Source organism: Mirounga angustirostris, unplaced genomic scaffold (genome assembly GCF_029215605.1).
Source record: "Mirounga angustirostris isolate CCGP_5_RB_7025 unplaced genomic scaffold, mMirAng1.0.hap1 SCAF_6, whole genome shotgun sequence".
Lineage (NCBI taxonomy): Eukaryota > Metazoa > Chordata > Mammalia > Carnivora > Phocidae > Mirounga > Mirounga angustirostris.
Window position 1 is genome coordinate 119,774,018 of NW_026991714.1, and position 15,251 is coordinate 119,789,268.

General features: G+C 38.2%; 1 protein-coding gene across 4 annotated transcripts in view; it reads left to right on the forward strand.

Annotated features, from left to right (window-relative positions):
* The window catches only part of PCGF5 (polycomb group ring finger 5), a 125,008-nt gene that overhangs the window by 58,209 nt on the left and 51,548 nt on the right, over window positions 1–15,251 (forward strand). For 3 of the 4 annotated variants that reach the window (XM_045878399.3, XM_064595008.1, XM_045878401.3), the window contains exon 2: window positions 1,311–1,604. In XM_045878399.3, the coding sequence (XP_045734355.1) occupies window positions 1,493–1,604 (112 nt within the window). In that variant the 5' untranslated portion in view covers window positions 1,311–1,492. Of the gene's footprint in view, window positions 1–1,310; window positions 1,605–15,251 lie in introns of those variants that run through there. The other variant, XM_064595009.1, reaches the window with a different exon arrangement.

A 15,251-nucleotide genomic window follows, 5' to 3' on the forward strand; every position in this document is an offset into this window, starting at 1 on the left:
ATGCTGTGTTTTCTCGGAGAACACATTTGTTTGTAAGAAACCTTTTAAACTTTATTTTTTCTTTAGCAACCCCATGTAGCAGCCAACAATGCTAAACATTTTTGGAAAAAAAAAATAATGACGTTTAGCTTTTACTGTGTGCTAGCTTTATGTATATGGTCGCATTTAATCCTCACCACTCTAGGGAGCTGGCACTTTTATGTTTATTTTATAGTTTAGAAAAAAACATTTAGAGGATAAGTAACGTAGCCCAGGTTATACATTTACTAAACATGATTGGTTTCTATCAAAGATTGTATAGTCCAATAGAGGACATAAAGAATGAATGTAACTATAAATCAAAAGGAAAATGTAACAAAAGAGAAGTAAGGATTAAACCCGAGAAGAGAATATACTGAGGATAACTTTGGAGAAGGGTTTCCAAAGGATATAGGTAGGATTTAGACAGAAGGGCTTGTTGGACAGAGGGTATATAGACCCTGCAGAATGGACTGTGAGAGCGTGATCCTTTCAGTTTGCGTAAAGAAAAGTGTTGAAGGGTATGCTAAGGTCAGCCTGTGCAAGGTCTTAATATGGAAAGCTAAGGAATTTAAATGTCTTTCTGTTTGTAAGAGGACCCAAATGTGATAGAATAAAATAAAGCTGGTAGAATGTAAGATGGACTGCAGGTGGAGAGGTAATATTCAAGTAAGGGTGGCTATGGATGAAATGAAAAAGAACATCAACTTGATTTCACTGACTGGATGTGGGGTACAAAATGGAAATAGGAAGCATATTGGTAGAGGGGCGCCTGGGTGGCTCAGTCGTTGAGCGTCTGCCTTAGGCTCAGGTCATGATCCCAGAGTCCTGGGCTCCCTGCTTGGCGGGAAGCCTGCTTCTCCCTCTCGCACTCCCCCTGCTTGTGTTCCCTCTCTCGCTGTGTCTCTCTCTGTCAAATAAATAAATAAAATATTTAAAAAAAAAAAAGGAAGCGCATTGGTAGAGAAACTTGTATTGGCAAGAACTCCTAATAGAGCAGTCAAGCAGATAGCTAAAATGCATTACTGAAGAGGTAAAGATATCAAAACTGGAATTAATCACTTTGGGTGTCATTTGTATAGAGGTGATAGTTAAGGCTCCAGGATTGGATGAATTTGGCATTATCCTGAATTAAATCATAGCAGGTTTACAAATTAATGTGACAGTAAGAGACATGTTCTATTCACCCATTTGCCCAGTTTGGAGCATGTAATGCTGCTAATATGTTATTAATATACTATGAGGAATTTGACACCTTTTTCTCTTATCTTTTTAAAATACTGTGGAAACAGATATGGGAAAGCAGAACCACCAAAAGGAGTGATGACCAGCGATCTCATGATAAATCTGGATGTTAGTTCTCATGCCTCAGGACATCCAGTTGGGAACTCCACACCAGCTCCTGGGATCAGACTTCATCCACTTACTACCCCTCTTTGCCTGAACTACTAAAGCCAGTCCTAGCTAACCACGAATGGCTACCCAGAGGAAACACTTGGTGAAAGATTTCAATCCTTATATCACCTGCTACATCTGTAAAGGGTACCTGATCAAGCCAACTACAGTGACGGAATGCCTCCATACCTGTAAGTATTCTTTAAGTCCTTTACCCATCAGAAGTTATGGGTTACACTAGTTCTTTTAAAACTACCACATTTTGTTTTTATATCTAGATTTTCATCTTTCAAAACGAGTATTCCAAGAATCATCCTAACTTTGAATTTATTTTCAGGATTGAATTTGTCATTGGGATACCGGTGGCATGAAATTTTTCTTGTATTATTATATAATAGTTGACATTTATCTAATTTTAATGTTCTAAAAATCACAAACGTGTTATTGTTTATAGTTTTTAAAAAGTGAACTATTTTAGGTTTTTTATTTTTAAAAATTATATTGAAGGAATTGATCTGCTCACAGGTTTTGTTTGGGTATGCACACTTTAATTCATTGGCTTTTTTAGATCCTTTATTGAGGTATGGTTGACATACAAAAAAACTGTACATATTCAATGTATACAACTTGATGAGTTTAGAGATAAGTATAGACCCATGAAACCATCACCACATCTATGCCATAAAGCTATCCATTACCCCCAAAAGTTTTCTCCCTTGCTCTTATTATTATTATTTTTGTGACACAAACACTTAAATTCTACCCTCTTAGTAAATTTTAAGCATACAACACAGTAATATTACCTATAGGCTATTCTGTGCAGTAGATCTCTAGGACTTAATCATCTATTTAACTGAAATTTTGTACCCTTTGACTAAAAAACCTGCAGCCTCTGTGTCATCTGGGAACTTGTTAGAAATGCACATTATCAGGCCCCACTTCAGAATTACTGAATCAGAAACTCTGGGAGTGGGCCCAGCAGTCCGTGTTCAGTAAGCCTTCTAGGTGATTCTGAAGCATGATCAAGTTTGAAAATCTCTGTTCTAATATGATCATATCTGTGGAACTCATATCAGGTTTCTTTCTCACCTGGCCTATCAGTAGAAGAAGGTTTGGTGGATCAATGGTGGTGAGGTTCATGCATGTGTAAATCTTTCCAAGTTATGGTGATATATGTTATCTTTGGGTATTACTGGCTTATGCTATTCAGTTAGCAATTAACTGTGAACTATCTTGAAATATTAATTTACTGTTGCCCTGTATCATTATTTAACTTGAATGTTTGCCAGTTAAATTATCATCGAACAAATATTTATTGAATACCTACTGTGTGCCAGGCACCATCCATTTCCAGACAGAAAGGATACAGCAGTGAACAAGATAGTCAAAAATCTATGCTCTCGAGAAGTTTAACATTCTAGTGGGTGAAACTGATAATAAACATGTGCCATGTTAGATAGTGATAAATGCTATGAAGGGAACAAAGAAGGGTTGTAGATAGGATGTTATTTTACACAGAGTGTCAGGGTTGACCTCTTTGATGACATTTGGACACAAACCTGAAGGAACTGAGCTCTGTGGCTATATATATGGGAAGAGCATTCTAGACAGAGAGAAAAGCAAGTATAAGGCCTTGAGGCAGGAATGTCCTTGGAAGGTTTATGCAACAGCGCGGTCACTGCAGGTCAGCTGAAAGATTATAGAGTCTTCAACCAGAGTAACGAGGTGTGAGATTGGAACCTGGGAAGAGTGATTGGATTGTGGATGTATTTTGGAGGAAGGGCCAATGGATGTGGCTACTCTAGGGCAAGGCCTTTCTGTTATACTCCATGTTTCTTGCTATACTATCCATGGTACCTGGACACGGTCCACAGTCTGTTTTGTTTTGCTCCTTCTAACACTTGTGCATTATTTTCATGTTTGGATTTCTCCAGCAAAAACTGTCAACTCTGGAAGATGAGAAGAAGGCCCAGATTCTCCAGTTTCTGCCTTTCTAATGCAGATTTTATATCTGTTTTTCTGAAAGAAAATTTTCTGTGGGGCATAATGAAATCTCAATTTAAATGCCCCTTTTTTGGAGGAAAACAAAAGATTCCAGAAGTATAAACAGGTTATAAGCAAGGGCTATGTTTATGTTTGCAATAGCAGTTTAAAGTCTAAAGGGGTAAGTGACAGTTTAACCACACAAGTCATCTTAGCCTGAAAAACTCCTTGGCTGTCATCAAGCCCCTTTACTGGGAGAGAATGTACATGGCCAAAGTGGAATTAAAAGACAGTGGTGAATCATAAATGTGACCTTTATCATCAGCAGGAGTACAGAATAGTAGAGTAAATGATGGAGTCAGGTAGTCAACCTCGTGTCTGTGGAGACCTGAGGATCCTGTAGTACTCATCTTTGTGCACTTTCTGGTCCCTGGATTTCTGGTTATTATTTTGTTTGTATTTATATTAAGGCTTGTAGGCAAAAACTATCCTATTTGCAAAGTATCCTCCTATTTGTAATGATAAAATAAACAGTACTGTGAAACAATGTTCCTCAGTCATTGGTTGGGTCTTTGATCTTACCCAGTTTTATGTATAATGTGGGTCAAATATAATGATACTGTGATTTGAGATAGTATGAAATAGAAAAGTCAGATGGCCAAATGGGACAGGAGAAAAGTGAGAAATGTTAAGTGACAGTGTAGTACACCATAATATTTTTTATCTTGATTTAGGCAAATAAAAAGAATATCTTATTAAAATAACTTTGTATAAATACTATGAATTTGTGAGTTTTTACTGTAAGTAAAGAATGAGTAAAACATAGTTCTTATTATGAAATTCATAATAAAATATAAAGATTTTAGTCTTACTGTTCAAATCTGAAATACATAAGTGGAACTTTATTATTGGTGAGCAAAACCAGACATGGAGTCTGCCCTTCTGGACTTTCTGGTCAAATGAAGAAAGACAGAGTAATCAAGTTAAGAAATATATGAAATAACTGTGGATGCTGATAAGTGTGATGAAACTAATAAACAGAATGATATAATATCAGGTATGGGTCAGGATATTGCAGCAGAATGGCATGCAAGAGAAAAAACTAGAGTGCTTTTTAAAATTTCTAAAGCCATAGGCCTTGGCCTTCCTGACAAGGACATGAGTATGCTTGGGCCTGGCTGCAGTAGAGGTGCAATGGGGTGGGAGGTAGGGATCATGAGTGGTTCTCCTTGCTTTGATAGGGATAGATGAAGTTACTTGACTCTTCCTTCAAAATACCCTGCAAATGCGTTTAATCTCTTCCTCTCTCCTCCTCAAATCAGATAGGTTGATGCTCTCTCATTCTCCCATTGAGAAATTCTGGAGCTAACGTTGCCTGGCTGGCTTCCCTATCGATGTACAAAAATGGGCCAACAGGACCAGCAGGATGACTGACTGTAGTAGCCCTTGATGTTGTTAACACTAGAGCTGTGTGGAAGAAAGAGAAAGAGCCACTTAGAAGGATGGGAGAGGTAGAGACGGCAGGGCAGACTGAGTCCCAGGCTCCTGGCAAGGAGTTGTAAAAAAACAGAAAAACAAAACAAACGCTTATAAAAGCCCCATCTTTAAGTAGACTCATACCTCACCTGTTAACACCATTTCTCTTCAGCAGGCTAAGGACACTTGATAAAAAAAATAAAATTTTAAAATGAGGTAAAAATTAAAACAGAAATGAGTTTTAGCTTTAAATGGTCACTTCATGCTAGATGAATTAAATCCACATTAACCATGGTTATATGTCTGTGAGATAATTTTAACCCAAACCAAAAAACCTAAGGAAATAAACATGTCTACCCAAATAATAATTGAATTACTTAAAATCATTAGTTGTCAGGTACTTTGCTAGCCACTGGGGTAGAGTGGTAAAAAAGACAAATTTGGAACTTAAACTCTATCAAGAAAAACTTCTCATAAGCCAAGAAGAAATTTCTACATGTGTATTTGGATCTTTTTTTTTTTCTGTGTGATCTCATCTACTCTGGGACTTCAGCTGCATGTGCTGATGTCTCCCAAATCTTTATTTCTGGCATAGACCTTTCTCCTGAGTTTCAGAATCCTATTGGATGGGCACTTGGATGTCCTAAAGCCACCTGGGGCTCAGCATGTCTAAAAATGAATGAATGGGATGCCAACACTCAGTTATCCCAAACACTTGACTCCTTTTATCCTCCCTAACAAAATGGGGACCAAGTCCTGTCTGGTCTCTCTGTTTAATACCTCTCAAATCTGTGCCTTCACTTCCACCCCCCTTGTTACTGTTCTGTCAGGCCCTCATTACTTCTCACCAGTCACTGCAGCCCACTTCTAACCTGTGTCAAGGTGTGATCATTTAAAACAGCTACTGTCTTCATCACTCACTTTTCAGCCACCCCAGAATTTCCTAAAGATATCCTAGTGCCCTCAGGAGAAATTAAAGCTACTTCGCTATGCCCACCACTTTCTCCCTTACCACCTACTGCACACACATGTACATACTTGGTTCAGCTGTGTGTTCTGCTTAGAATGCACTTTTCCTGTATGCCCAGCTAGCCATTACCCATCCTTTAAAACTCATCTCCTCCAAGATATGCCACCTACCTGTTACCACAGGCAAATTTGGGTTACATGTATCCTTGGTACCTGGTACTTGAGTGCTTAATAAATGATTAAATGAATAAATAAATGGCCAGTTTGTTGATTATTTTACTGTTTTTCCTTTTAAAGATTCACATGCAGTAATAGGTAGCTTGAAAGGCATATAGGCAATGTCAATTAGGAATTATGTCTTTTGAAAAACTGTCCTCTACAACATAGGTGGAAGCCATGCAGGTCTTACGGAGAGATGCTGGATTGGAGACCAGAGATTGGCAGTTCTAGATTAAAGGATGCTCTGTCTCTTGCACCAGGATCCTCAGAAACTTTCTGAGGTTGCTTAGAGTATGTTTGCTTGTGGTTGTATAGGTTGGTGACTTAAAATGAAGGACTTTTCACTTAACCTAAAAACAAAGGAGCTTTGTTCCAGCAGCTAAAATGTGAAGAATACAGTGCATTGGTTCTTAACTCTTTTGTGGTTAGAGGCCTCTTTAAGAATTTGATGACTCTTGCCTCCGGGAAAAAAAAAAAAGAAGGTTCTAGACATAGAAATCTGTGGTACAGGAAAGGAAGGCTTTCTTCTTTGTGCCCTTTCAGAGATTGTGGCAGTAATCCCTTCACTAAGAACGAATTGTTTGGGAAAACGTTGTTGTACTTAGTTTTTAACTTATGCAAAGAAGATAGATTAATTGATAATTAAGTATAGTTGATGTGACAGTTAAGGGACTTGGTGATTTTATGTGATAGTAAACATGAAGGAACAACTTAATCAGAAAATGATAAAATTTAGGTATGACTAACCATTTATTGTCTTGGAACAAGTCTTATAAAAACACAAGTATTTGAAGGTACAGAGATGTCTTGATGTGTAGATGTTCCATGTTTAAAAACCTTAGGCTACATACACTTGCTATTCACAGTGCAGTCTCCAGACTAGCAGCATCCACCAGCAGCAACATCATCTGGGAACTTGTTAAAAGTGTAAATTCTTGGGCCTTACCATAGATCTGCTGAATCAAAATCTCTGGGGAGAAGGCCAGAAATCCATATAATAAGAAGCTCTTCAGGTGATTCTGTGGTGTACGAGTTTGAAAAGCACAGCTCATGACCAGACATTTATAATACTAGAATACTTCAGCCAGGCAGTTTATAATCAGACAGTAATTAAATCATACTGTAATTAAATCATTCCGTAATTAAAATAAATGCTAATAAAAGTTAAACTAATAGCTGTTATTTATTGTTTGTTGTATTTGTGGTCATGAGCTTTACATTTATTATTTAATCTTCCCAAGAACCCTTCTAGTTAGGTGATATTATTTAATCATTCAACAGATGTTTATTAGCACCTACATTGTGCCAGTCATTCTTCTAGCCTGTGGAAACACAGCAATAAGCAAGACCGGCCTAGTCTGTGCCCTCCTGGAACTTGTGTTCTAATAGGAGAGACAGAAAATAAGCAAGTAAACAGTATCATTTCAGATGTTATGTATAACAAATGCTATGAGAAAAAAATAAAACAGAGAAAGGTCTTTCTTGGGAGTTACCATTTGAGCAGAGACTAAAATAATAGGAAAGAGCAAGTTGTGAGAAGGTTTGAAGGAAGAGTATTTCAGATTTTGTTCCAGTATTTTTCAGAGGCAGGACTCAGAAAGGTTAAGTAACAAAGCTAATAAATGCTGGAGCTGGGTTCTGAATCCTGGACATCTGACTCTGGCATATCTTCATAATAAATTATGACATTTTCCTATGTTTTCTTTTTTCTGCTTTCTTCAAGCAAACAGGTGAATTTAAATATATATATATATATATATATATATATATAATTAGCCTCTTCCAGCTATGTTTGCATGACAGTATACTTGTCATTATGTACCCAATCATGATATGAATTTATTAATTCTGAATAAATAGCCATTATAATGAAGAAAAGATATAAATTGAATTTTCCAATAATGTATTTTTTATAAAAATCAAATTTTAGGGCCAAGACTTGTTTTTAGAATAAAAATCAAAGGCCTAATTAGAAATTATATTTAAAGTCTCAATAGGTTGCAAGTACAGTGTTTCAGGATTGTATTAGAAATGAGATCATTGGTACACTGATGTTATATGTTTCAAACAATATTTTGGCAGAAACTAGTCATTCATTCATGAAAGTGATTATAGTATTCATTTTGATGATTCTTTTTAAATAAAGAATAATTATAGGTCTTAAACAGTCTAGGTGTCTATTATTAGCAATAATGCTAAAGAAAAATTAAATTTATGGTTCTTTTAGCTTTTGAAACTGCATTAGATAGTAAAAAATGTTTAAACAGTTGAGCAAAGCATCATAGTGGACACTCAAAGACTAAACTAGGGGATAACATTAAAAAATGAAATTGTCTTATATTGGCTTCTGAGAATAAATTATATATAGGTCATAATCATTTGGAACTGATAGCACTGATGGATTAAGAAAAAATATGTGCCCTAAAATGTGTAATTATTCAGAGTTAGAAATCATGTTTAGTGTATGGGTATGTTAAGAGTCTAGCACAGGGGCACCTAAGTGACTCAGTCGGTTAAGCGTCCAACTATTGATTTTGGCTCAGGTCATGATCTCAGGGTCATGAGATTGAGCTGTGCATTGGGCTCCATGCTGAGTGTGGAGCCTGCTTAAGATTCTCTCTCCCTCTCCCTCTGCCCCCCAAGGCCCACTAGCATTCTCTCTCTGTGCCTATGTAAATACAGTTTATTTAAAAAAAAAGTCTGGCACAGTGGTTGAATGTAAACGTTATGAATAAGTACAGTTCAAACATGTAGAAAAGACAGAAGATAATTTCTGTTTGGATACTTTGAAGACTTAAAAAGCTACTGATGTTTTATAACATACTGGTTTTTACCAGACTACTATATTGTTCTCTCAGAATGCTCAACCACTGAATTTATTTACTCAGCAGAAAATTATCATTGTATTTTAGAAAACTAAAACAGATTTTAATTTGTGTTGAATTAACTCTTTTTTTAATTGTCAAAAAAATTTACTGGTAAACTCAGAATCTCTTCCCTTACCTAAGTTGAAAATGTAGGCTGATTTCTAACTTGACTACAAAAGGACACTATAGGCCCTAAAATCCTGCCTCCCTCTGTGATTCCTAACCCTTGTGTCCTTGTTTATTCCATAAATATTTACTGAGCACCTCCTCCTCCAGGTACTATACTGGGCACCCGGGACACATGAGGCAGTATAGTAGGCAATAGGTAAATCATAGTGTATAGTGGAAGATGCTAAATGCTGTAGAAAAAAAGAAAGTCAAGCTGGGTAAAGGGAATTGGGCAGTCAGTGAGATGTTACAATTTAAAAAATAAGCCTGCGTTCAGGAGACCTCATTAAGTGACATTTGAACAGACTTAAAGAGGTGAAGGAGTTAGCTAATCACATATCCGAGGGAAGAATATTTCAGGTAGAGAAATAGCAAGAACAAAGGCTCTAAGGCAGGCATGTGCCTGTCATGCTGAGAAATGGTCAGGAGGCCAGTGTGGCTGGACGGCAGTGAGCGAAGGAGAGTTGGGAAAGGTAATGGGGTGGATGTGGGCCACAGGCACAGTGCACAGTTCTCGTAGGGCCGTTTTAAGGATTTCGGCTTTTACTCTGAGAGAAATGAAGACCCATTTCAGCAGGGTTTTGAGTAGAGGAATGACATGATCTGACTTATATTTAAAAGCATCATTCAGACTACTACTGGAAAATGGAGCTGTTAGGAATGATTGCAATAAGCCAAGCAGGAGGCTGCTTACACCAGTGTGGTGGTGGTGGTGGTAAAAGTGGTCAGATTCTGGTTCTATTTTGAAGGGAGAGTTCTATTTGCTAATGAACTGTCATTAGGAAAAAGGAATCAAGAATAACTTCAAGGGGTGTCTGTGTGGCTCAGTTGGTTAAGTGTCTGCCTTCGGCTCAGGTCTTGATCCCAAGTCCTGGAATCAAGCCCCACATCGGGCTCCCAGCTCAGTGGGGAGCCTGCTTCTCCCTCTGCCTGCCACTCCCCCTGCTTGTGCGCTCTCACTTTCTCTCTCTCTGTCAAATAAATAAATAAAATCCTTAAAAAAAAAAAAAACAACTTCAAGATTTTTGGCCTCAGAAATTTGAAGGATAAAGATAATCATCAAATCATATAGGAAAAACTGAGGGTGGAAGATCAGGTAGTTAATTTTTGGAAAATGAATGTAAGCTGTGAGACATCCAAAGAGCGAGCTAGTTGGGAGGTGAACATATGAGTCTGGAGTTTATGAGCATATAGTTTGTCAACAATGGAAGCCCCAAGGGAATGAGTGTAAATAGAGAAGGTGAAGGACTGACCCTGGGGCTTTAAGAAGGAGAGGAGTAGGCATGAGTTTGGAGGAAAACTGCATATCATGTCAAGGAGGAGGAGTCGACTAAATCAGTTGTGTTGAGTAGGATGGGACTGAGACTAGACCTCTAGATTTAGCTACATGGAGGTCACAGATAATCTTGTGGAGCAGTTTCCATGGAGTGGTCAGGAGCGAAAGTCTGGATAGGTGTGAGAGGATGGAAATTTCTTAATTTCCAGGAAGGTTTTGATAATTATACTGTGATTATATATGTATTTAACCTTAATGAAGGTAAAGAAAGGGTGAAAAAATTCGGAAGAGAGGTGTTGGGGAGTGAGTGTATGTACCTCTGAAATGGAGTGATAGCTCACAAGGGAAGTAGGTAGGGTCAACAGAAGTTTTTTGGTTTTTGTTTTTTAAGGTAGAAACATAATATGTTTGAATGTTGATGGGAATCTCAGCAAAAGACATAAGTGAAAGCGGAGAAGCACTGGAGCAATGTTCTTGGGTCATTGGGAGGGGATCTAGTGCACAGGCAGAGATTGGCTTTAGATAGGCACATGAATGTTTTGGAGATAGGCAAGAGCACAAAGTATACATGTGAGTAAGTAAATAGATGTGGTGGTATAAACTCTTTGTTTCAGTTTTTTTTTTTCTTTTTTTCCTTTTGCTTTCAGGAAAAAGGAAGTGAGGTCATCAGTGGAAAGTGAGGATGGGGAGGAAATGTTGGGGATTTGAGGAGAGGAGAAGGTATGAAGTATTAGCAAAGAGCATAAGGGACTTGGGGCATTGAGTGTGACTGCCCAGCAGATGCAGCACCCACTGGTGTTCATGGTCAAGAATTTAAGGTGAGAGACCAATCAGCATGGTGCATGTGTTTCTCCCAGTGTTCTGCTATAATCCTGTAGAAGCTGAGTATGTAGAGAGTTGGATTTAGCCAGAGTGTAATAGTTTAAATGAGCCAAGTATGCTGAAATAAGAGACAGACAGAAGGGGTGAAATAGAAAACAGCAGAGCTATTCAAAAACATGTGTAAGGAAGTGATTATTTTGAATGATCATGAAATTTCTGTTGATAAGGAGGGGAATGAGGGCGGCCCTGCACTGACTGAGCTACCAGACTCTACCTTGACCTTGGAGTGGTACTTGACTCTTAAACCTGTCTGTGGAAGTGGGGTAACCTTTCCAGCCTTTCTGCGCCTTTTGGTCTGTTTGGTCTAAGATCCCACTACCATGCTTAAATCCCAAGATTCTGTCCTGACCCTCTTCAAAAAACCCTGCTTTGCTGCCTGTTCCTCTGTCCCATAGAGACAATAATAAAGCATTCTACTCAATAGAAAGGAATGCTGTCCTTAGTGTTCTCCATGAAATTGCAACTCATGTAAGCCTTTAAAAGAAATGTGCCATGTATAACATAAGAGAAATAAAGATATTTATTAGTTCCTTATGTAAGTAAAACCAGAAGACACTGTCTCATAGAAGCAAATTATAGCTATTCTGGAAAACTTTTATAAAAATGTCAGTTTCACACATTAAGAATATGTATCAAAAGCAGGAAACTGATGCCTCTTCTCTTTGCAGATGACCACGGTTTACTTATAGACTGTTAGCAGATAATAGATAAATGTTTCAAAGGCAAACTGTATCAAGTGAGTGCTATCAAGAAGGGCATATAAAGATAGTGATGTGCTTAAGGAAAGAAGAAAAAGCATGCTTCTATGTTAACAGATAAAACTAACACATTCAGATGATTTTAACAAAGGAAGTCAGCATTTGATTATTTTCAATAAACAGGGCGTTACTAATGAATGACTACACCAAGGACATGAAAGAAAAGAATATTGTTTTATTATCAGTGATAGCAGAATTAGTGCTCATGAAGAGAAATTTGTGTAGATTACTTGTGTCATCAAAGCTGGGAAGCTAGCTCTCTGTAATACATAAGAGATGTGGGTGGACCATACACCCAAGATAGCAACAACAAATGGTCCTTGTACCTGTTGTGAAGAACCCCCTCCACCAAGAATTTGAAAATAAGGGCGTCTGGGTAGCTCATTCAGTTAAGCGTCTGACTCTTGATTTTGGCTCAGGTCATGATCTCTGGGTCACCAGATCACTCCCCGCCCTCTGGGCTCCAGGGTGGGTGTGGAGCCTGCTTAAGATTCTCTCTCTCCCTCTCCGCCTCCTCTCTCTCTCTCCCCCCTCTTACTCTCCCCTCCCTCTTTGTCTCTCTCCCTCTTTCTCTATCTCCCCCTCTCTCAAAAAAAAAAGAATTTGAAAATAAGAAAGTAGGATGGTACCCCTTGTAGTTAAACTATGAAATCAACAGATGATCATACTTCAGAGGAGGTATGTGCAAAGTGATCAGGAAGAGACAGAACATGGTAAGGCCTAGACTGGTGGGACTATGCTGGGAATTATATTAAACATAGAAGTTAAGGAAGGAATGGATAATGGAGACATGTTGGTTAATCTTGGACCCTCCACCCCAGAAAAAGAAATACCACACATGTAGAGATCAGCAGTTTCCATTCAGGTGAAGGAGTGTGTCATAAATATCATACTTGAATTGCAAGACTATCTCTAGGGTGGACATGGCTGCAGAGGATTAATACCAATACATGATAGACATTTCAAGTTCCATTAGGAAGATCATCTGTTATTTAAGATGGACACATGAAACTAATCATAGTCTGATGCCATTCAATATTCAGTTACTCCGATTCTCCCCCTTATTGTTTCATGCTCATGCAGTGATCTAATATATAGTGATAGCTCACATGTACTGGATATTTACAAGTTCTCCAACACTCATTTATACATTTTACATATATTATCTCATTTAATCTTCACAAGAATCCTGAGAGATAGGAACCTTTGCTATCTCCCTTGTACATAAAAACATAAAGTAAGTGATTTGCCTAATGAGAGAACTGGAATTCAGATCCAGGCAGTCTGCTTCAAGATTATTATTATTTTTTTTTTAAGATTTTATTTATTTATTTGACAGAGAGACAGCGAGAGCAGGAACACAAGCAGGGGGAGTGGGAGAGGGAGAAGCAGGCTTCCTGCCGAGCAGGGAGCCCGATGTGGGACTCGATCCCAGGACCCTGGGATCATGACCTGAGCTGAAGGCAGACGCTTAATGACTGAGCCACCCAGGGGCCCCTCAAGATTATTTTTATCTAGAACAACTTTGCTGTACTACCTGGCTTCTCACGTAAATCTGCATTATAAGGAAAGAGTACATTAATCCCATATTCTTGTCTTCCTTTTTTCTTTTTTTAAGAAAATTTAAGATTTTTTAAAAAATCTTTTTTAAGATTTTATTTATTTATTTGTCCGAGAGAGAGAGCACACAAGCAGGGGGAGCAGCAGAGGGAGAAGCAGGCTCCCCGCTGAGCAGGGAGCAGGGAGCCCGATGTGGGACTCCATCCCAGGACCCTGGGATCATGATCTGAGCCGAAAGCAGACGCTTAACTGACTGAGCCACCCAGGCATCCCAATCCCATATTCCTTTGAATATGTTTTATCCTGTGACAGTACTATTTCCTAATGGTGAATAATAAAGTGACTTCTGACTGAATCCTTGGTCAGGATTTCCTAGTTCTTTTTTGGCTGCCTCAGTGAGAGAGCTTTGCAAAGTTAGAATCCCGGTGCTAATCTCCCAGAGATTCAGATTTAATTGGTCTTGGATGTGGTTCACGAACCTGTTTTTTTAAAAAAATCTCACTGGTGATTGTGGTGATTTGAGAACCACTGCTTTTTTAAAAAACATTTTTATTGAGGAATAATTGACATACGATATTGTATTAGCCTTAGGTATATAACATAGTGATTTGATGTTTAGAAATGCTACGAAATGGTCACCACAATAAGCCTAGTTACCATCTGTCACCGTATAAAGTTGTTACAGTAATATTGACTATATTCCTTATGCTATACATTACATCCCATGTCTTACTTATTTTATAACTGGAAGATCGTACCTCTTAATCCCCTTCACCTATTTCATTCATTCCCCCCTCCCCACCTTCTTCCCCTCTGGCAACATCAGTTTGTTTCTCTACCTATGAATCTGTTTCTGTTTTGTTTGTTCCTTTTTATTTTTCTTTTTAGATTCCACATATAAGTGAAGTCATTTGGTACTTGTTTTTCTCTAACTTATTTCCCTCATCCTGTAGGTCCATCCATGTTGTTGTAAAGGGCAAGATTTCATTCTTTTTTATGACTGGGTAATATTTTATTTTATATCTATACACTCCAGAAAAAGAAACACTGCTTTAGGTGACAAATGACTCTTACTGTATTAATTTGTACAACAATCTAGTTCAATATATAAGAAATGGTCAAAGGAAAGATTCGGTCTTAGTAAGCTTTAGGCAGAAGTTTAATGCTGTTTGTGATGGGCTAAATATAAACATCAGTTAAAAATATGAAATCTTAATGCAGGGACCAAGTGTTATTGACATTAAGATGTGTTGCATTAGGCCTGGAGCTGCACAGCTTGAGGATGGAGATCGCCTCTGCTACACAGCTGACCAGCTGTGGGCCGCCTGCTCAGGTTCTCCAGTACTGCATTTCTCATTTGCCAAAGGGGGTGGTAAAAGTCCATCCTATAATCCACACAAAGCCTTGAGCCCAGAGCCTGATATTTGGTTAGTGTTTAGTAAATGTTAGCACTTGTTGCTATTTAGGTGTTTTTCCAACTAGGGATATCTTTGGTGAGCCGAACTCCCTTTCTGACTCAGGTATTTCTTGTGGCTACAGCACCTGTCTGTAGTAGCTGGTGAGAGTGAAAACTCTAGTTGGTCTTCATACACAGTCTTAACCACAAGCGGGGACTTTTTCAACATCTTTCTTGGACCAGTTGAATCAACCAGTGCAGCTGTTGAGCAGTTAGAAAGCTTT